General features: G+C 37.4%; 1 protein-coding gene across 2 annotated transcripts in view; it reads right to left on the bottom strand.

Annotated features, from left to right (window-relative positions):
- The window catches only part of LOC150090971 (zinc finger CCCH domain-containing protein 10-like), a 1,521,236-nt gene that overhangs the window by 168,296 nt on the left and 1,328,997 nt on the right, over positions 1 to 23,943 (bottom strand). Inside the window, exons 22-24 of one of the 2 annotated variants that reach the window (XM_090373667.1) lie at positions 17,906 to 18,016; positions 17,490 to 17,644; positions 9,534 to 9,649 (exon numbers count right to left, since the gene is read on the bottom strand). In XM_090373667.1, coding sequence (XP_090229793.1) covers positions 9,534 to 9,649; positions 17,490 to 17,644; positions 17,906 to 18,016 — 382 coding nt within the window. Of the gene's footprint in view, positions 1 to 9,533; positions 9,650 to 17,489; positions 17,645 to 17,902; positions 18,017 to 23,943 lie in introns of both variants that reach the window. The other variant, XM_090373676.1, reaches the window with a different exon arrangement.

Raw genomic sequence — 23,943 nt, 5'->3', positions numbered from 1 at the left:
CAGATATAGTTGGGATATCAGAGACATGGTGTCACACAGATATAAGGGATGCAGAACTGCAATTTGGGGAGTACAACGTCTACAGAAAGGATAGACAGGATAGGAAGGAAGGAGGGGTTATGTTATTAGTTAAGAAACACATAAAAACCAAGGAAGTGAAGCCAGTCGACATCGCTGGACAGTGCAGTGTGGAGTCAGTTTGGTGTGACATAAACATTGGGAGATCAAAATTGAGAGTAGGAGTGTGCTATAGGCCTAATGACTCTGATGAGTATAATAAGGAACTGTACAGGGAAATAGAGTGGGCCAGTAAATCAGAGTGTCTTATAATGGGAGATTTTAATTTCCCAGATATTGACTGGAATTTGGGGGCTGGTTACTCACACACTAGCAGGACTTTTGTGGATTTATTGGATGATTGTTTTCTACATCAGCATGTTCGGGAGGCAACTAGAGGGAGTAATACTCTTGATTTGATTATCAGCAGTGATTCTTCATGCATTAAGAATCTGCAGATAAATGAACCAATAGGTGGCAGTGATCACAGTGTGCTGAAGTGGGATTTACTCAAAGAGGTAACTACCATTAGGGGTAAAGGGAAGGGTTATTGCTTCCGTAAAGGCGACTACGATGGACTGAGACAGTATTTAAATTCTATACAGTGGGATCAACTGATGATGTTACCAACAGCAAATTCAAAATGGGAAGCATTCAAAGAACTTATCTTGGAAGCTACTAGGCTTTACATACCAACTAAGAAATATTGTTCAAGGTTTAGGCCAAAAAGGATGTCAGATGAACTAATGAGGCATATGGCAGAGAAGAAAAATGCATGGGATACATACAAATTAACACATGACACAGAAGCCTATGATAGATACAAGTTGATATGCAACCAAGTTACAAAGGAGGTTAGGCAGGCGAAGGCAGATTACGAGAAATCCTTGGCAAGGGATGCAAAGAAAAACAGCAAAGAGTTCTTTACTTATGTAAACTCTAGAAGGAAGGGGATGAATCAGATTGGTCCACTTGATATCGATGGGTCAACTCTTGATGATCCTGCTCAGGTAGCTAACAAACTAAATGAATATTTTGCATCGACATTCACACACGAGGAGTTATTCAGCTAGGGGAATGCCAGAGGTGTATTCAACTCTAGCAGTAAGCTACAGAATCTTGAAATAACTGGGAGTAAAGTGGAGGAGAAACTGTTGAAGATAAACACAAGAAAGGCACCCGTGGTGGATGGGATCTATCCAGTTATATTAAAGGAGGCAGCAAAGGAAGTAAGCAAACCCTTAGCCATAATTATGAGAGCTTCCTTGGACTCAGGGGAGGTACCCATAGACTGGAAATGTGCAAATGTGACCCCAATTCACAAAGGAGGATCAAAGGCTGACACAAGTAATTATAGACCTGTGAGCTTAACTTCTGTTCCAGGAAAATTAATGGAGGCACTGGTTAAAGAAGCACTGCAGGATCATTTAGACAAGACTTCAGTTATAGCTCAGACACAGCATGGCTTTGTTAAGGGGAAGTCTTGCCTGACCAACTTGATTGGATACTATGATGCAGTCACAAAAGAACTGGATGCAGGGAATAACTTTGATATTATATACTTGGATCTTAGAAAGGCTTTTGATACTGTTGCACATGGAAGACTGCTACACAAATTGGAGCAGTGTGACATTGGAGGCAAATTGCTGCTATGGATAAAGGGGTGGTTGAGGGGGAGAAGACAGAGTGGTAATCAATGGACACTGCTCATCGTGGACTGATGTTATTAGTGGAGTCCCTCAGGGCTCAGTGTTGGGTCCATTATTGTTTTCTGTATTTATAAATGATATTGATGATGGTATATCGGGCTTAATGTCCAAGTTTGCAGACGATACAAAGGTTGGCAGGGTTGTCAAGGACACTACTGACACTATGCTGCTGCAACAGGATCTGGAAAGGTTGAGCAGATGGGCTGAGAGGTGGCAAATGAAGTTTAACATTGATAAATGTAAAGTACTACACATGGGAAACAGCAACCCCAGAGCAACGTATCAACTCTGTGGTACTACACTGACAGTGGTAGAGAATGAAAGGGACTTGGGGGTGGTTGTGCAGGCAGATATGAAGTTCTCTGAGCAGTGCAGACGGGCTGCCAGAGTAGCTCATGGAGTATTGTTAATGATATACAGGAATTTTTCCAGCAGGGATAAGGAGGTGATTATTCCATTGTATAAGGCGATGGTCAGGCCACACCTAGAGTACTGTATACAGGTCTGGAGGCCTCATTTCAAGAAGGATGTAGAGCTGCTGGAACGAGTACAGAGAAGGGCAACAAGATTAGTGAATGGAACAAAGGGGTGCTCTTACTAAGAAAGGCTTAAGTTTTGCAAATTACAGTGTCTGGAAACTAGGCACCACGGGGTGATCTGATAGAGGTGTATAAAGCCTTGAATGGTTTAAGCATGCTCAATGCTGATGGGATTCTTCCTCTAGCTCAGAAAAATCACCTGAGAGGGCATAAATTCAAATTGAGGAAAGACAGATGTAGGATAGGCGTGCGGAAATTTGCCTTTAGCCAGCGGGTGGTTGGTTGGTGGAACAGACTTCCATCCCTTGTGGTGGAGGTTGATAGCCTAAATAAGTTTAAGGCTCAGCTGGACAGGTATTTTGAACGAACAGAGGGGTGAAGTGGAAGTGATTTTTTTTTTTTTTTTTGGCTGATGCTGCATAAGCTTGCTTTCTTGCATCAAATGCCTCTACTAATGCTAAAGTCCTTGCTTCTACTTCTCTGTCTGGGTAACTCGGGAATTTTTTTTTTTTGGCTGGTACAGCATAAGCCTCAGGCTTCCTTGCACAACATTGCCAAAAATAATAACTATCAAAAAGGGTTCTGTGCATTCAACATGAAAAAGCCAAAAACTGGTTTCTGCAGCACAGCAGTGTGATATCTATTGCAAAGATATTCCAATGCTCCTGTAGTCACTGATTTCCCCCAGATCTGTCACCATGAGACTTTTTTTTTTTCCAAAGAACAAGAATTGCCTGAAAGGATATCATTTTGGGACAATCAACAGCATCCAGCACACCATAACTGATGCACTTAAGGACCACACAGAAGATTGCTTACAGGAATAGAACAAGCACTGGAGGTGATGTGTGGCTTCACAAGGAAGCTATTGTGGAAAATTTTACTTTTTTTTTTTTTATAAAATCAGTCTCATTAATTTTTTGAAAGACCTCATAGTTTCAAATCTGTGCATAAAGAGTTAGGAAATCTCCGAATGTTGCTAAAAGGATCTGAGGTTTTTTCAGTGATATCAGAATTAGCATTTTCCATATGGTTCAAGGAAGCTGTATGCAGTCTAAAAAAATATGTGAAATGTTTGCAGGAACAGGATATGATCAAGCCAAGGAGGATGTCTTTGTGTGTGAAGAAATTAGGTGCCAACTCAGCATTATGATGGGCATCTATGAGAGTTTGAGGTGTAGGGTAGATGTCTTCGAAGAAATTAATGAGGGCCCATCAAGCTCACGCCTGTGCATCAGGCAACACAGAGACAATCTCCAAGGCAGAATGTGCTAGTCCCACAGAAGCTAGTTATTGTCAGGTGGAACAGAACAAGGGTATGTCTGCCAGGGGCAAAATTTGACGTTGTAGAGCAGATATCATCTTTTAAGGGCACAAAAGGTGATATTGTTGTACATGTTAGCACTAATGACCTTAAGAGTAAGAGATATGCAGATTTACTTAACAAGTACAGGTCAATGTTGAAAAAAAGTTGCAAGTTAGGGTTAAATTTGAAAGTGTCAGCAATTCTGCCGAGAAACAATAGGAGGGAGTATATGACAAGAGCCTTGTAAATCAATTCAGCTCTGGAGAGGTTGTGCAAGGCTTGTGGGGTAGAATTTATTTTAGCATGGTCTGTGCTTGCTAACAGGAGAGAATCCTTCTACAGGGATGGGATACACTTAAATAGAAAGGGTGCAGGAATATTTGCTGATGCTATCGAGAAGTGTTAGGTGGGTTGGAAAACTGCTGGCTTGGGGGAAGATTCACAGATTAAAAATTAACAGTAGCCACAGGCAGAAACAAAAGTGATTCTTGCACGGCTTCTACTGGAATGAGCAGCAGCCTAGAGAGCGAGCTGCTGGGAGTCATCATGGAACAAATAAATACATGGGCTGTGTTAGGGTAACTAAGAGTAAGAACAGGTGGATGTATACTTGCACATACACCAATGCTAGAATTATTATAAATTATAAATAAATTTGATGAATTTGAAGTGCTGGTCAACACACAAGAGACATGGTGTCACACAGATATAAGCAGTGCAGAATTGGAATTTGGGGAGTACAATGTGTCCAGAAAAGATAGAAAGGGAGGAGGCATTATGCTTTTAGTTAAAAAATGCTTAAAATCTAAGAAAGTGCATCCAGTTAATATGGGTGGACAGTGCAATGTTGAGTAAGTTTGGTGTGACTTAAACACTGGGAAAGGGAAAATGTGAGTAGGAGTGTTTTATAGGCCTAATGACTCTGATGAGTACAATGAACAATTGTGCAGAGAAATAGAATGGGCCAGTAAATCAGAGTGTCTTGTAATGGGGGATTTTTAACTTTCCAGATATTGACTTGAACTTGTGGATTGGTCACTCACACATTAGCAAGACTTTTGTGGATTTATTGAAGGATTGTTTCTACAGAAACATGTTCAGGGGGAAACCAGAAGGAGTAATACTCTTGATCTGATTATCCATGCAATACGAATTTGCAGGTAAAGGAACCACTAAGTGATGTGGGATTTACTTAAAGATGTAACTACCATCTAGGGTAAAGGGAAGGGTTTTTGCTTTCATAAAGGTGACTACAGTGATCCCAGACAGTTTTTAAATTCTATACAGTGGGATCAACTGAAGATGTTAAAAACTGTGAATTCTAATTCGGAAGCCTTCAAGGAATTAATCTTAGAAGCTACTAGGCTTTTCATACCAACTAAGAAATACTGTTCAAGATTTAGACCTAAATGGATGTCAGATGAACTAATGAGTCTCGTGGCAGAGAATAAAAATGCATAGGATACATATAAATTATCAGGTGACACAGAAACTTATGGCAGATATAAGTTATCTTAATATAATCTGTAATCAAGTCACAAAGGAGGTTAGGCAAGCAAAGGATGCAAAGAAAAACAACAAAGACTTCTTTACTTATGTAAATTCTAGAAGGAAGGGGATGAATCAGATTGGTCCACTTGATATTGGTGGTTCGACTGTTGATGATCCTGCTCAGATAGCTGACAAATCAAATGAGTATTTTATATCTACATTCACACATGAGGAATTCTGTAAGGAGGGGAGGACACAAGTTTAATTATTACTCACAGGGAGCTAAATGTTTTTGTAATAATGGAGAGCAAAGTTTTTTTGTGGAGAAATCGTTGAAGTTAAACATAAAAAAAGGCAAGGCACCTGGTGTGAATGGAATCTAGCCAGTTATATTGAAGGAGGCAGCGAGGGAAGTAAGCAAACCTGGAACCATAATTATGAGAGCATCCTTAGATTCAGGGGAAGTCCCCATGGACTGGAAATGTGCAAGTGTATCCCCACTTCACAAAGGGGATTCAAAGATTGACACAAATAATTATAGACCTGTTAGTTTAGTTTAACTTCTGTTCCAGGAAAAATAATGGAGTCACTGGTTAAAGAAGTGATGCAGGATCACCTAGACAAGACTGTACTAATAGTTCAGACACAGTGTGTATGTTTGTTAAGAGGAGGTCTTATCTGACCAATTTGATTGGATTATGCGATGTGGTCACAAAGGAATTGGATGCAAAAAATAATTTTGATATCATATACTTGGATTTCAGGCAAGCTTTTTATGCTGCTATGGATAAAGGGATGGTTGAGTGGGAGACAGCAGAGAGTGGTAATAAATGGACACTGCTCTACATGGATTAATGTTATTAGTGGAGTCCCATTGTTGTTTTGTGTATTTTTCACTGATATTGATGAAGGTATATCAGGCTTAATGTCCAAGTTTCAGATGATACAAAGGTTGGCAAGGTTGTTAATGACAGTATGCTACTGCAACAGGATCTAGAAAAGTTAGGTAGATGGGCTGAGAAGTGGCAACTAAAGTTTAACATTGATATATGCAAATTACTGCATATTGGTAGCAGTAACCCAAGAGAAATATGCCTGCGATGTGGTACTACACTCAGAGAAGTGGAAAATGAAAAAGACCTGGGGGTAATTGTACAGTCAAATATGAAGTTCTCTGGGCAGTGCAGATGGGCTGCCAGAACAGGTCATGGAGTTTTATGAATGATATTTAGGAATTTTGCTAGCAGAGACAAGGAGGTGATTATTCTCTTGTATAAGGCAATGGTCAGGCCACACCTTGAGTACTGCATACAGGTCTGGAGGCCTCGTTTAAGGATGTAGAGTTGCTAGAACGAGTATGAAGGACAACAAAATTGGTGAGAGGAACAGAGAGGCTTAAGTTCTGCAAGTTGCAGCATCTGGAGACTAGGCACCTGTGAGATGATCTGATTGAGGTGTATAAGGCCTAGAATGGTTTAAGCAGGCTCATGCTGATGGGATTCCTCCACTTGCTCAGATTAAGAACCTGAGGGGGCATAGAATCATTAGCGTTAGTTGAGGCATATCATGCAAGAAAGCAAACTTATACAGCATCAGTCAAAAAAAAATCTTCCCATATCGCCCATCTGATCACTCCAAATATTTGTCTAGTTCAGCCTTAAATTTATTTAAGCTATCAACTTCTACAACAACAGATGGAAGTCTGTTCCTGCAATCAACTACCTTCTGGCTAAAGGCAAACTTCTGCACATCTATTCTACAACTGTCTTTCCTCAATTTGAAGCTATGACCCCTTAGGCTCTTAATCTCAGCAATTGGAAGTATCCCATCAACATTGAGCCTGCTAAAACCATTCAAGGCCTTGTACATCTCAATCAGATCACCTCTCAGGTGCCTAGTCTCCAGATGCTGCAACCGACAGAATTTAAGCCTCTCCTGCTAAGAGAACCCTTCGTTCCTCTCATCAATCTCGTTGCCCTTCTCTGTACTGATTCTAGTAACTGTACATCCTTCCTAAAATGAGGCCTCCAGACCTGTACACAGTGTGGCCTGACCATTGTCTTATACAAAGGTATAATCACCTCCTGGTCTCTGCTAATTCGTATATATCATTGACAAAACTCCTATGACCTGCTCTGGCAGTTCATCTGCACTGCTCAGAGAACTTCATATCCAACTGCACAATTACTCCCAGGTCTTTTTCAATCTCCACCACCTTGACTGTAGTACCAAACAGTTGGTACGTTTCTCTTGGATTACTGCTGCCCATATGCAGTATCAAATTGAGGAAAGGCAGTTGCAGAATAGATGTGCAGAAGTTTGCCATTAGGCAGCGGGTTGTTGTTGTGGAAGTTGATAGCTTAAATAAATTTAAGGCTGAATAGACAAACATTTAAAGTGACCGGATGAGTGAAATGGGAAGTTTTTTTTTTTTTTGGCTGATGCTATATAAGCTTGCTTTCTTGCATCATATGCCTCAACTAATGCTAAAACCATCCATTACTTTCAACAACTTTTGGATTCACAGGGCAAACAACATAAAGGTTTTGAGAAGGAAGCAACTATCAGTGAAAAAGCTCAAGAAGAAAGCTGTTTAGCAATTGAGCTAGTTGCACGAAAAATTAAGTCATCTGTTGTGGAAAGCCTAGTAATGCTTGCTTGTAAAATAATAGTAAACAATAATAAGCAAAGAGGCTAAAAATGAAATTGACATATTTGTAAGCACATGGATGATACATGCCTACTAATATATGTCAATATATCACATAACAATGAAAATGATATTTGTCTGAAACAGTAGAAAATAATACTTATTTATAGATATACCCAAAGCTACAAAATGTTTAAATCAAGAGGCTGTAAGAAACCTCTGCATTTAGGAATTCAATTGCCACATTACTAAGATCCACTGCTTTGTGGCAAGGAGCATTATCTAAAAGCAAATGCACATTGAGCTTTTTAATTCTCATTTCCTTGTTGTTAAAAAAAAATCTGTTTAAAGCTGTAATGAATGCAGGAAGGTGCTTGAAGCACAAAAGTAAAACATCCTTTCTTTTGTATTAGAATCCCTGTTCTCACAGTATGAGACAAACGTGAGGAATGCTTAAAATTGTGAAAATGGTGAGAAACTGAGTGATGAGGAATTCTTTGAGTCCATTTTCTTGTTTACAGGGTCAAAATTGATTTTCATGATGGTTTGAAAAATATCACTTGACCACTATATCCCATAATTAAAAAGATGAGTCAGACTGGTACGCAGGTTTGGTGTTAAATCAGGTTCGTTTGCAATGAAAAACATATATTTAGTAATTCACAAAAATGTTGTATGGCAACTTGCAGGGGTGGCACTATATAGGTGGGTGGGTGTCATATCCAGGTCTGATTGTGGAGGAATCTGTTAATTAAATGTTTTACCTTTATGCGAAGAAATACTATTTTATTCTGATTCTTGTCTATCTTCATATAACCATGCTCTTCACATTACAAGTGTAAACAACCAAGGTTAACCTTTTTTAAAAAATTTAATGTGTGATTATCTCTGAATATTATACAAGTGAAACAGAATAATTGGTGCCCTTAGGAGCTTGCTATTGCTAGTTTTTGAAAAATAAATCTACATAAGTGTAAAAATTAAAAGTCTAAACCAGAGCATTCATTGGTAGCTTGTTCAGTCATCAGTATTGAGCGCCTTATTAAATATATTAATTTATTTCTATTTATAATTTGTCGTATAACAATTGTGTCTGCCTACATTTCTCATTTCCATATTTTTATTGATTTAGGATTTTTTTAATATTTCACTCTAATGTTGGGCAAAAAGATCGGAATAAGAACATATTAATATATAAAAGCATTTATGTACACTTCACAGACAAACCATGCCACTAGCAGTAAACTCACTGCCCAAGGCCTAGACAGGTTTAGGGAGCTTGCTCCTGAAAGAGTTAATTTTAGGTAGTAAATCAAAAAAATTTGTTAGGTGATCTTTTACCAAGAGCACAATGTAAAGAACTGGATAAGTTCACAAAGAATTCTAATTATCAAGAACTTTTAATAATATGAGATTGGTCAGCTGTAATAGTAAATAACTAGTAACAAATAATATATATGTCATCTTACAGTGTATCTTCTGCAGCGAATTTTTGACTTTACGTAGCCAGAAAATTAACACCCGAGAAACAATCTGCTTTGCTGTTTCTGACTGGCAATTACTTAGAATTCCTTCTAATTATATAATCACAAACAAAAAATGCACCTATTTTTGGAAGCAAAGATGCTGACAAAATCTATCATAAATAGACTTTGCAATTTCAAATAAGATAGCTCATAATGAGAATTTTAGTAGTTTTCTGCACAATACAGTTAAGAAATGAATCCAGAATTATACAAAAGTTATCCAGTTAATATACAACTGCACAAAGAAATGCTTACATTAAATCCTTTTCTAAATGATTAACATCTTGTCTATAGAGATCTTCTTCCCGAGATACCTTAAGCCTTTCTGCACACATCTGATCTTCTCCCATTTGAGCTGCTGCTAGCATGGACTGTATAATAGCAAAGAAAACAGAGCCATTATAATAGTTACTTATTCTCTTTATAAAAATCAATATATATATTATATAATTAATAATAATGATAAGTTGTAGTGAAAAATCAGAACATCTAATGAAGAACAAAAAAATTAATAATATATTGTATTGGTTTATGGATCTGGAACACTGCTAGTAACAGCAGAAATATCCAGCAACCATAATTAAATATAGATATTAGTTAAGTGTACGAGTAGGTACTGACCTGTCAGGTGTAGTTACAATGGAAAAAATTGTTGAAAAGTGCCTGAGAAATAAAAGCAGGTTACATAAAATATACAAACAGTACTTAGTGCTATAGATCCTAAGATTTTAACTACATCATCAAGGGCCGACAGCAAAATGCAAGGCCTCTGTTTCTGTTATGACGTACACATATCCGACCCAACAGAGACCAAAACATATAAAGATAAAAGTAAAAAGCAAAATTAAGCTAAAATTAAATTAATACCAATTAATTCCAGTTAAAGAAAAATTGAATGAATAGCAAACAGTCCTACTTGAATTTTAACAAAAAAAGAGTAATATAAAGACCAAAGGATATAGCCAGAATATGACAACTTACTGTCAAGCCTGGCAGTAAGAGAAGTGGGCTGATGGAAGCGAACACATCAAGGCTGTATCAGAGACCAAAGAAGTTAGCCAAAAGTTCCCAGAAAATTTATAACTGTTAAGTAACCCTGTATATGGGGGGAAATAAGGTGTAAATAGGTCAAAGTAAACTTTATCTGTGTGATGGGGAAGCCGGTAATTAAACAAATGAACCAGCAAAGGGGAGAAATCAATACTTACAAAGTAGCAATGAAAAGACACTAAACTTTGTTGTAGCAGAAAAATAGTATCTCAATTATTGCTTTTGGCCAGCTTAATTGTGCACAAGATATAAGATGTAGTGTTTAAGAAGAGCAAAAAATAATTGGAAGAAGGGGAATATAGTAGTGCTCGGGCATTCCGGGACTGTGTAACCTGAACATAGGAATGGACATATGCCTCATGTGTTTAAGTCAGTAATGGTACTGTTTTTACAAATATGAGACTAAACAATGTCAGAAAGGAAATAAAGGCAAAACTAACAAAAAATTTAATACCTCCGTAGTTAGCCAATCATGGTGTTGAAAGCTTGTGACTTTGGGGGTATTATATTTTTTGTCTTTATTTCCTTTCTGACATTGTTTAGTCTCATATTTGTAAAACCAATACCTTTACTGATTTAAACACATGAGGGATATGTCCAGGGACCTATTGGTACAGGTTACGCAACCTCGGACTGCCCGAGCACTACTATATTCTCCTTCTTTCAATTACTTTCTGCTGTTCTTATATCTCATGCACGATTAGGCTGGCCGAAAGCAATATTCGAGATATTATTTTTCTGCTGTCGCTCTTTTTTTTCTTTTACAACAAAGGTTAGTGTCTTTTCAACGCTACTTTATAAGTATTGATTTCTCCCCTTTGCCGGTCTATTTGCCTCATTTGTTTAATTGCCAAGACTTCCCCATCACACGGGTAAAATTTAATTTGACCTATTTACACCTTATTCCCCCCCATATACAGGGTTACTTTAAGAGTTATAAATTTGCTGGGAACTATTGGCTAACTTCTTTGGTCTCTGATACAGCCTTGATGTGTTCACTTCTATCAGCCCACTTCACCATCTCCTGCCAGGCTCTACAGTAAGTTGTCATATTCTGGCTATATCCTTTCATCTTTATATTACACTTTCTTTGTTAAAATTCAAGTAGGGCTGTTTGATATTAATTAAATTTTTCTTTAATTGGTAGTCATTTTAGCTTAATTTTGCTTTTATATTTGTTTTTTTCCTTTTGGTTCCTGTCAGGTCTGCTATGTGTATATCATAACAGAAACAGAGGTTTTGGCCGTTGGCCCTTGATGACGTAGTTAAAATCATAGGATCTATAGCACTAAGTACTATTTGTATATTTTCATTTATTTTTATGTAATTTGCTTTTATTTTTCAGGTGCTTTTTAACAATTTTTTCCATTGTAACTACACCTGACAAGTCAGCACCTCTAACTCAGTCACTTACCTAATATATTTGTCTATATATATGCACACAGAAATATAAAGTAATGAAGTAAAGAAGAAATTGTTAAATATTTGAATGGTACAAATGCTTTTCCTATGCTTCACCAGAATAATTTTAGTACAGATACACCAAAGATTTTCCAGCATCCTTGGTTCCTATGCCTTGCCAGATTATCCGTTTTGAGAGGTCATGTAATAATAATTCAACAGTACACCACGACTACTAGACACTTTGATTACAAGGAATTACAGGGGTACATTATAAAGGATATACAGTATGTTCATTAGTATCAATGAAACAGAATTAATTCAATTATTAAATTAAGCACCTTAGTAGTGTATAAATGAAACACATTTATTAATTACTGTACTTACAAAGAATTTTGCAGTCTTACACCACTTTCTGGTTTTATTGTATCCACGCACTAGTCAAAGAATATTTAACTGCTAGGAACAGAAAAATTTTGCCGTTTTATCGATGTAATTAGCATTATAGTCCTAGTCACATTCATTAGTTTATTTTTAAATTTAGCTAGAGATTTTGTAAGTTACTACTTAATATATGTAGAACCTTTGTATTGGTGATTTGCCACAAATATTGTAGCTCAAAGCAGAGGAATTGTAGTGTCTTAATTGTGATAAATAGGTATACATGAATAGATAATTTTATTAGCTATTATAAATAACTGGTGCATAGTGTTATTATTGTGTTTATGTATATTACTTTAGTGTAGTATTCTCAGTTAAATTGAATTTGAACAGAAATCACGCCTCAGACCAGAGCAGCAAAGTGCTCAACGTGATACTTGCTCACACCATCCAAAGCCTTATACACCTCACAGGTGCCTAGTCTCCAGACACTACACTTTGCAGAACTGAAGCCTTTCTTGGGAAGAGCACCCCTTTGTTCCCCTAACCAATCTCGTTGCCCTTCTTTGTACTTGTTCCAGCAGCTCTATATTGTCACCAAAATAAGATCTCCTGACCATTGCTTTAAAGAATGGGATAATCACTTCCTTATCCCTTATAGCAAAATTTGTATATCATTGACAAAACCCCATGAGCTGTCCTGGAAACCTGTCTGCATTGCTCAGAGAACTTCATATCTACTGCACAATTATTTCTACGTCTTTTTTCATTTTCCACTATCCTGAGTGTAGTACCACACAGCTGGTATGTTACTCTGGGATTACTGCTACTCATACAGAGTACTTTGCATTTGTCAATATTACACTTAAATTGCCATTTCTCAGCTCATCTGCCTAACTTTTCTAGATCTTGTTGCAGTAGAATACTGTCCAAAAATAGTTCAATGATTTTAATAGTTTTTCTGAGTTCATAAGCACTTAGAAAAACAATTAAAATCATTGACCTTTGGGGGAATTCCCACATGCTAACCTGAACTCCTCTAAAGGGGTAAAAGCAGAGCGGGATCTACTTAATGTATCCAAGGAAGAAATCATTCAGGAACTAAGCGATAAAAATGTAATAAATGCTAAAACACAGTCATTAAGAAAGATGGAATACTTACTCCTACTTGGACAGTCATTCTTACATTTAAAACACTATTATCATCAACTGTTAAAGCTGGATATTTAAGGTGCAAAATTCTACCTTACATTCCAAACCCAGTCCGGTGTTTTAGTTGCCAAAAATTTGGACACTGACAAGCAATCTGCAGGGATGTAACCACCAGTGCCTCCTGTGATTCAAAAGAATGTGTTCACACAGACTGCATCACTAAAACACAATGCTGCCCAAACTGTAGGGGGAAACCATTCAGCATATTCAATGGAGTGCATCCAGTGGCAGAGAGAAAAGAATATTCAAAAGTAGAAAGTCATACACAATATGCCATACCAAGAAGCAAAAACCAGTTTTTAGTTTCTAATAAATCACCCTTTTATGCTTCAAGTTGTACAAAAAGCAATGCTCCATAACAGTACACACTGACTATTCAGTTCTGCCAAGCATCTCAGTATCTGATTGGGCAAGATCAGTCTTCTCTACCCTAAAAGAACAACATGCAACTCATTCAGTAAATACACCACTGACAATACAGCCAGTAAAGCAAATAATTTCAGAAAAAGATAATCAAAAATGTAGTACTGATATCATGGACATAGACGGAAAATCACACGAAGATGAACCACTTCTTGAAATTCATGCAGACCGTTTTTGCCAAAACAGGGAAAAAACATGAATACACAAGTGCAAATATGCAATCGGACACACCCAATAATGTGCACACTTATTCAGCAGAATTGTCGTGGACTCCGACCAATCTTAGATGATATATACAGTGTTTGCACTAGGGGTGAATGTGAACTTCAGGGGTGGGTAAATGTAGTATGTGTGTATATTTTTTTATTATTATTTCACATTTACAACATATGTATATGTTACTAAAAAATAAAAATTAAATTAATAAAAAAAAAAAATCTGTATATTTACTAGTATGATTGTTATAATAAGAGAATATGAGAAAAAAAAAGAAAATTATTATTTAACATCTAAATGCTGATAGTCAGTTCACAAAAACCACATTACTGACAATAATCTTATTCTTCTTTGCATATGTCAATCACTTCAGTTATTAATTTTTCCAATAACTCATTCAGGCCTTCTAAGTGTATCTTCTTACAATATTACAGTACAGATACATTTATAAAATGTACTGTTTATAGGCTGCGACCAAACCATCTTGTTTGTGGTATTCAAAGAAAGAATTAACCATAAGTAGACTCTTGCTGTGAAAAAAAACAAAAAAACAAGGGAATCTGAAAAACATAGAGCAAAACTAATGATGATTGAAATAGTGGCTGCAGTACACTCCTTTCTCTGCCCAAACATCATTTAGCCCTTCCCCTGAAAGCTGCAGGACACTTTCTAATTACAATAGCATTTATTTACAGAGGATGTTTTCCCCAACCTGGCTTCAAGCAATTGTTCTGCCTCTCCCAAAAGATGGCAAAGTTCATACCATCTCAAATAACTATCATTTCATAGCCCTAACCTTACAGAAAAACTGGTCAATGCCAGATTAATGTGGTACCAAGAAGAGAACATTTTCACCAATAATCAATGAAGCTTTAGACCCAACAGAGCTACATTAGATCACTTAATAGAATGGAAACCAGCATAAGAGATGCATTCATAAAACCAAAACATATCTGATATCTGTGTTCTTCAATAGCTTTTCATACTTCTCCTGTCCACAGTTTGTATGTTGAAGCAAATGAACCATTTCTGTCCATTAGATGTCAACAATTAGCATTGCAATATGTCTGTAAACTAAGATCCCTGCCAGCCATATTTGTCCCCCCACTGGGAGAATCTATATAATTTTCACTAAAGTATCAATTGACCTCTAGGAATTCGAATATGAGAACTGCTACTAACAAAAATCTGCCCATAAGCCATTTGACTATTATGCCAAAGCACTCTACTCCACTCTGGAATACCTTCAGTCCTGAAACAGGGAGAAAATAACTTACCCACCCTTGACTTCTAACAATTATAAGAGGCCCAACATTGCCAATTTACTGAAGCACAAGATGAAAATCCAAAACTGTAACAGGAGCAACAGTGGTCTTCCCAGATATAATACTATCAAGTAGATCCTTTTTAGAATGCATCATATGCCATACAACTTGCTTTACAATATCTCACAACCAGACATCATAAAAAGTAATTCATATATAGTTTCCTTGAGTGTGAAAAAAGCAGTCACATCCAGTCTACTTTGTTATCTCTATTCAAAAAAAATTATGATATCCATTTTTGTTGGATCCCAGGGAACAAATTAGCTGATCAAGCAAGAAAATCATCACCTTCTATAAAATCAGACTTTCTCATCCCATACACAGATATAGAAACAGGAAATCCATCTTACACAATGGCAAACATTTTGGAATGAACAGCTTCCAAATAAGCTATACCAAAGTAAACAAACCATTGTTCTCTGGCAGTCTAGGAGACATAAAATCCACCAAGAAGAAGTGGTTCTTGCCCAACCCTGGATTGGTTATACAAATCTGACTCATTCCTACTTAGTATGAGTTGAGGAAGCACCATTAGGTAGAAGTTAATATACCATTCTAACCATAAAATATTTTCTCACTGAATGTCCTTCCTTTAAAAATAATAAGTGTCAGCTATGCTTCAAGCCATTGGACCAAACAGGGGAATTACATACACTGCAACAATAAATACTAGTAAATAAATACAACTTTTAAATGATGAAGAAACTGTAAAGGATAATTTTTCCTTTTTACAAAAAATTAACCTCTACCATTTCAACCAGTTGTCACTATTTTCCAGACATTGCCTCAAAGTCTAAGCTAAACCTGTAAAAGGTCTCTGTGGAAAGTTTTACACTAGAGACTTCACTACTTTAATTATATGAACTGGTGCAATATAGCTTTAGTCACCCATACACCATTAAATACCAAACAATCCTTAAAAGCTGCCAGTGGCATTCCATCTCTAGCTGAAAAGATCCTCAATGTATCGTATCTAAAATACTGTTGAAATGAATAAACTAATCTGAACTTCCAATCTAATTTTGAAAAGATTTTAAAACTCAAGTGCAACCACTATGAGTGTACAAAATGGGCAAAATTTATAAAAACAGCACTAACGAAATATCTGATGGAAAAGCCATAACAATCTGGTATTTTTAACAAGTTAGTAAATAAATACTAGTAAAACTGAAAATGAATTGCCAAATCTAGAGAGGATGAAAGAAAAATAATGATATATAATTACATTTTTTACAAAATTTGTAAAATTGGGCTAATGAAACATCCTGGTCTCTTTGGTTAGTTGTTTAAGAAACAATAAGTTCAGAATGAATGCTAAAAACTCAAGTGGGAGATACATAAGGAATAAGATAATTGGCATAGATCTGTGCTATCTGTAAAAACTTCTATTTTAAAAGCATTGCTGGGGCAGGGTTAAAATGTACCGTGTTAAACTCATAAATATAGTCAAAGGAAAACTAATGGAGCAATTATACACAAATCATTTTTTTGTTTGCTAACATTCAATTTAGAAATGTAGCATGATGTAAAAAAAAAAGTAATTTTACATATTAAATAACTGTGCCATCATATATATACACACAAACTAAGCCACACTGTTGCCAATTGTTTTAATGATACCTGAGGATGAGTACTATGCTATGTAGTAAATGCATAAGTCATTGGAAACTGCTACAGCATTAGGTAATCTAATTTTTTGTATTGGCATTAATATTACAGTGCAAGGAAACCAGAGGTTTTTGCTTTTATACTGAATGTGATAATGAACCATGAACATGGAACTTATAATTCTGTTCAAGCTGTTATTTCATCCTACCACACACGGTGAAAATTTACCTACACTGTTTTTGCATCTGTGTTGGGGTAGGAAACGAAAAAAAAGAGAGCTTTTTTTCCATCTAAAAATCAGTTGCATTTTCATAGTAATCATTTTTTACTAGCAGTCCAAGATGATACTCAGCTAAATAAATTCAGTCTTTTCACTAAAAAAAAAAAGTTTTAATTCTCACCAAATGATAAGCAAAATTTTATTTGCTACTAAATGCTGTGAACAGTGAATGCAAGCCACTGGATCCATTAAGTACTAGCATGAAACAACGTTGCTGTTGCATGAGTGGTATCATATTTTCAGATTTTATTCTATAGTGTTCTTTGCATGATAGTATACAATATTAAAGCTTTTTTTTTTTTTAATTTAATTTACCTTAATTTTTAAGCATGTCTCCCTCACTGTTTCCCTTGCAGTAACAGCCTGTGCCTGGGCAATTCTTCGGAGATTTCTGACTTCAAGTCTAAGATCTTTTGTTTGCTTTCTAAGTTGCCGCAACTGATTGAAAAGTTCTGGACTAAATCGAAATTCTGGAAAACAAAGTAGAATTAATAATAAACAGCAGTTATTCATAAGTGTTTTTAATATGAATAAACTTTAAAAATCCATTGTTCTCAACTACTCAGTTGATTATTAAAGTTTTCTTAAGTTATTTTAATTAAACATGCATATGAACTGTCAGCTCTTAAGAGTTAAAAGTTAAACTGACAATGAAATGAAAAAGAAATATATGTGAATAATCTAGAAACTATCATATAAACAGGTATTAGTACTACCATCATACAAACTACCTTTGGATGGAGGGGAGGAGCTATGTTGTCTTGTACTTTCAGCTATTGCAGTAGAAAGTGAAGCAGGTTTAGGAGGTGGAGCAGGTTTTGACCGGCTTTCTCGTTCTGGTGCTAAATTGATTAAAAAAGGAAAACATATTCCATTAAAAAGAATTGTTCTTATGCTTCTATTAATAAAACACTCTGTCATAGCCAGTGGTGTATTTGGGCCAGAATAATGTTCCGGTACTTTTTCTAAATGTCATAATAGAAAATCATTAAATTTATACACCTAATATTATGAAACAATGGCATAAACAAAGGGGAGGGAGAAATATCTATTTTACCCATTGATACTAAAAATATATATTAACAGTAATCTTTAAAATTTATTTAAAAACAAAAATATAAATTTCGCAATGAAACTTGAACGTTTCTTACTAAAGTACAATGTGTTAGATAAAGAGATCCAAAGAATGAGATATACTGTGATGCGTGCGAATGCTGCATTTTGATTTGCCATGAGCTGAAACACTAGAACTGGTTGTTCTATGAACTACGAGTCTGAAGTCTGATTCAGTTACTGTACAGTCGATGTGGCATTATCATATAGTCTTCTGGAGAACGAGCATTCCGGTACTATTTTTTTTTTAACTGATTTAAGCTAAATAATCAGATGGTTTTACATGTGAAAAAAAGGCTAGCTACTAAAGTTATGACTAATTCAGTATTAGTAAAATGACTTTAGGTCAGGTTTAAATTTCAGAAATTAAAAAAATAATAAAAAATTCTTTCCCACTGCAATATTAAGCATGCTTCTGGCTGTACCTGCTTTGATATTTTATCAAACAGTAAAATATACAGTGCAAGGAATTTATGTTGCATAATCAATTCAGCAAATTATTAGGATCTCCAATATGGCCGCCGTTATGTCCAAATGTGCGTTACATCGCTCCACAAAATTTTAGTTGAAAATGTGTTTTAAATACAGCTTAAGGTATCACAGTGTGTCCTCACAAGAATATAAACTGTACTGTAATCCCTTGGTGAGAAAACTTTGACATTATATTGGAAATTTTGCCAGATATAGAGGCTTTATTGCCAGACTGCATGGTCACCATGTGGCTGATGACAGGGTTATAGAGAGGCAGTTGCCATGTCTAAATCTGGTACTTGACTAGGGAGGGTGTCGCCATTTGTGCTGCCCTGGGCTGCAAGAGTGCCCCAACAAACTTTTTTGTGATTCTAAACCATGCAAAACTATATTTACCATGTGCTTAGTGTTCTCCCCCCCCCTCCTCCACAGACATTCCATGGAAGAGGCTGTTCTCAGCAACTATCTTTCTCGGCATCACCATCGTGCTCAGCACCTCTGAAAACAAAAAGGGAAAGTAACCCCATTTCTGCACTCGGGCATTTCCCCCACCCCACGTGACCTCCGAGGGCTGCCCAAAAAAAATGCAGATGAACTGCTTTGTCTCTAATCATCGCATGAACTTGTGTGACCCAAAAATCATTAACAAAGAACATATTCATCCGAATTAATCTCACTGATCTAAACAAAACCCCAAAATGCAGGAGCAGACTCGCAATCATTGGGAAACATTGCCCGCTGACCCAACCACAGAATGATGACATTATCATCCTAGACACCCAGGAGGGTGCAGATGACACAAAATTAATGTCAACTGCAAAAAACAAATGATACCTAAATCCGAAAGAGAAACCCGCAGTCAACCAAAGAAAGCTAGAAACAATACAACGCTCCATGCTGCTCACTGCCGCACCAACAGTACGCATGCGTGCCCTATTGCTGGACCTGGAGATCGTCCGACAAGACATGCTGTCTAACCTGGCCAATAGGCAATCAACTACCTTCCTAGACTACACCATAGATATAACCAACAACTGGCCGACAGAAGAAAAACAACTCACCTACAAAAGATCTGGCAGCAGAGATGGGAGCCCTCTGGAAACGGGCAATTACCAAGAAATTCATACCAGATGTAGGCAAAACTTTTCTGAAATCCCCAACCTGGCTATCCTCAGGCCTGACGACCACATACTATTAACTGGCCACAGTGAAATCAATGAGAAATTTGCAACACTAGGGCTCACTGGCGACCCCCGCTGCTCATGTTTTTTTTGTTTGGTTTTTAGGAGCATCAGCAACTAAGGCCATATTGCTCTGAGGATATGCAGTGGTCATTCCCTGACATTTCTGCATCCTCTGTATTTGGTGGTCATGGGCTCAAACTCTGGTCTAATCAAGAAGCATGTGCTATGCACTGCTGCTCCTGCCCACCTGGCTACAGAGGCGCCACACTACTCATGTGGACAACCGGAGACATGGGATCACCTCCTCATGCACCACTCCCCCTCTATGAGGATCTCCAATCCATCTTGATTAGAGATATCCACTTTATTCCTAGAGACCAAGAGCACTACCTCCTGGAGTCAGAGGAAAAATACAGAGCTTTCTCAAAATATGCTCAAAATCTCTTCACGAGATGTTGGACCATCAGAGGAAAAATACAGAGCTTTCTCAAAATATGCTCAAAATCTCTTCACGAGATGTTGGACCATCCCACCGAGACAACTGCAACAGCTAATGTAAAAGCCAACACAATGCAACTGCATCACGGATTGATTGGCCTCTGGCCAAACAAGAGACTATGTCACTCTGCCAAAAGTCACCAAACAAGTGCTACGCGCAGGACCGAAGTGACTACACATACAAGCGACCGTGAACTGAACCAAACAGAACACACCCACATCCAGGACAAGAGAACTAGACTAGAAAGCAACTACCTGCATTTCAAGCATGACATAAAATACTGGACTGAACTCTAAATAACAATGTAGCCTCGCTGGCCAATGCCATTATTGGTGATCTGAACCAGACTCCCTTTGTCTGGTTCCTCTTCAACTCCCCTCCCCTGGCTGGGGGAGGAAACAGGGCCTCGTTTCTGACCCACCCCCTTTTGCCTGGTGAGGCATGAGCCTGCCTCACTGATTTCCTGGGGGTACCTTTACTATTATCCCCATATTTCTCTCTCCCCCCACTCTATCCGTATGCAAGCGAATGCCCTACAAGTCCATATTTAACTACATCCAAATTATTTCAACTGCAAATAATTTTCGACCTCTCAAATTCCAGTGCTACCCCTACCATACTTACTCCACGTCAAAAAACTTTTTTTTTCAGGTCCTAGCCACCAAAATCTCAGGACACTAGGTGGCAGGACCTGCCAGAGTAACTATCTCAAACTACTGGTGGTGTACCTGGTCTGCCCCCACAGGGCAAAGTGCGAGCAACGTCGGGCCTCAACAAGGGTCTGGTGGCTGAATGACCAGAGGAATGACAGTACACATAAACAATACATATACTTTTAAATCTCTGGCCTTTACAGTGTTCTGTATCATAAGACAATGTATACTACACGGAGTTGGGGGGAATCCCCTGGTGCCATTTGACCCTAAACACATTTTACACTTTCTACAAGCAAATTATATAATGCAGAAATGGGAAGAAAGACGTTTGATGGGGGGAAAGACATTAGCTGTCTGACGGCCTGGTGCCATCAGATAGCTAACAACTCCCAACTCTGCTAGCGGAGTTGGGGGAAACCCCCAGAGCCACATTACCATTAACACTATACAGATAACCTATTCAATTATATGAGATTCAAAGTGCTGAACCCTGAAGAGTTACTAAGAAATCAAAACAAGATTCTTGGAAAACATTTGCTTCAGCTATTACCAAACACACAAATCCATGGCTAATAGGGAGATGAATAGAAGTTTTGAATCGCAAATATCAAAGGGATCTATTTCCCCTGCTGAAATAGCAGAAGCCCTAGCCAATTCCATCTCTGAAATATCAGTTCTTTTTATATATGACCCATATATTCAGAATATATAAAATTCATGCCGAATAGCACAAGATCAATTTGCTACCACCACTTCCTATCCATATAATAAACCCTCTACAGAAGAACTCATAGAATCCTTACATAATTCCTCTAGCAGAGCTGCAGGACCCGATGGCATTTGTTATATCATGCTGCAACACCTAAATGACAAAGCCTTGAATTCCCTTCTACTTTTCTATAATTGGATCTTTAGTGAAAATGACTATTCATTATCTTGGTGTCACTCACTTGTGTTAGCTTTTCCAAAGCCAGCAAAAGATGTAGCTATAAGCCAATCTCACTTTCTAGCTGCTTAGGCAAGACACTAGTAAAAATGGTACACTGGGGGCTCACATGGATTTTAGAATCACAAAACATCATGAGTGATCATCAGTATGGTTTTAGAACAGGTCCACATCAGAGCTGAGGCTAATGTTTAAAATAGATTTGTAAATAAACAATATCTCATAATGGTATCTCTGGATAATGACAAAGCCTTTGATGGAGATATAGCATACTTCAAGACTTACATGATATAGGCTTAAGAGGATACTTGCCCCACCTAATCCAAAACTTCATTACAGAACTTTTCAGTTCCAATAGTAGGGCTCTTTTTCCTCTCTGCATGTTCAGGAGCAGGGTGTACTGCCAGGGCCTATTGCCCTCAGAATAAATACCATGATATGTGACATCCCAAATATGGTGAAGGCACACATGTATGCAGATGACCTTACTATATCTTGCTGTTCTCAGAAACGAATACCATAGAACACCAACTGCAGCTAGCAATAAATAAGTTGGAAGGACGGATTTTAGCATTAGCATTAGCATTAGCAGAGGCATATGATGCAAGAAAGCAAGCTTATTCAGCATCAGCCAAAAAAAAAAAAAAAAAAAAAAAAAAAACACACCACTCCCATTTCACCCCTCCGTTCGTTCGAAATACCTGTCCAGTTGAGCTTTAAATTTGTTTAGGCTATCAACTTCAACAACAAGTGATGGAAGTCGGTTCCACCAACCAACCACCCGCTGGCCAAAGGCAAATTTCCGCACACCTATCCGACATCCGTCCTTCCTCAATTTGAATTTATGCCCTCTGAGGTGATTATTCTGAGAAAGATGAAGAATCCCATTGGCATTGAGCATGCTCAAACCATTCAAAGCCTTATACACCTCTATCAGATCACCTCGCCGGTGCCTAGTCTCCAGACTCTGTAATTTGCAAAACTTAAGCCTTTCTTCGTAAGAGCAACCCTTTGTTCCATTTACTAATCTTGTTGCCCTTCTCTGTACCCGTTCCAGCAGCTCTACATCCTTCTTGAAATGAGGCCTCCAGACCTGTATACAGTACTCAAGATGTGGCCTTACCATTGCCTTATACAAGGGAATAATCACCTCCTTATCCCTGCTAGAAAAATTCCTGTATATCATTGACAAGACACCATGCGCTACTCTTGCAGCTCGTCTGCACTGCTCAGAGAACTTCATATCTGCCTGCACAATTACCCCCAGGTCCTTTTCATTCTCCACCACTGTCAGTGTAGTACCGCAGAGTGGTGGAGAATGAAAAGGACCTGGGGGTAATTGTGCAGATTCAATAACCATTTACAAAATGGTTATTGAATTTCTGCATAAATAATCCGCTGCCATTCATTTCTGAAAAAGATGTGCTACACCCTGAAATGTAGATAAAGAATAGTACTATTCCAGGTTCAAACACCATTAATTTTTTAGGATTAATTTTAGACAATAAACTTAACTTTCAGGCACATGTAACAAGGCTTCACAATAAGTTCATCCAAAAATTAAACATCCTTTGATCAGTATCAGCTATCTCTTTGGGTGCAGACAGAAAATCTTTACTACAATCATATAGACTATTAATCAGATCAGGTCCACTTGACTCGAGTGTCACCCGAATATCAGTTCCATCAGTGAGTTAGACTCCCAGGTAGCAAGTACGACTTGTCTGGCATATCTGAGAGAATGTCTGTGAAAACCTCAAGGACCAATCATTGGTTACACACTGCAAATGGGTCAACTATTGTGTATACTGTGACTGAAATAAATTTATATACACGTTCATCAACAATATATGCAAAAGTTTTGAATGTTTATATTTTTTGATGTATTGAGCTGGAACTG

This window comes from Mastigoproctus giganteus, chromosome 1 (assembly GCF_048544385.1).
Source record: "Mastigoproctus giganteus isolate SK-2022 chromosome 1, ASM4854438v1, whole genome shotgun sequence".
In the NCBI taxonomy this organism is placed as follows: Eukaryota; Metazoa; Arthropoda; class Arachnida; order Uropygi; family Thelyphonidae; genus Mastigoproctus; species Mastigoproctus giganteus.
This window is presented reverse-complemented; position numbering and strand designations above follow the sequence as displayed.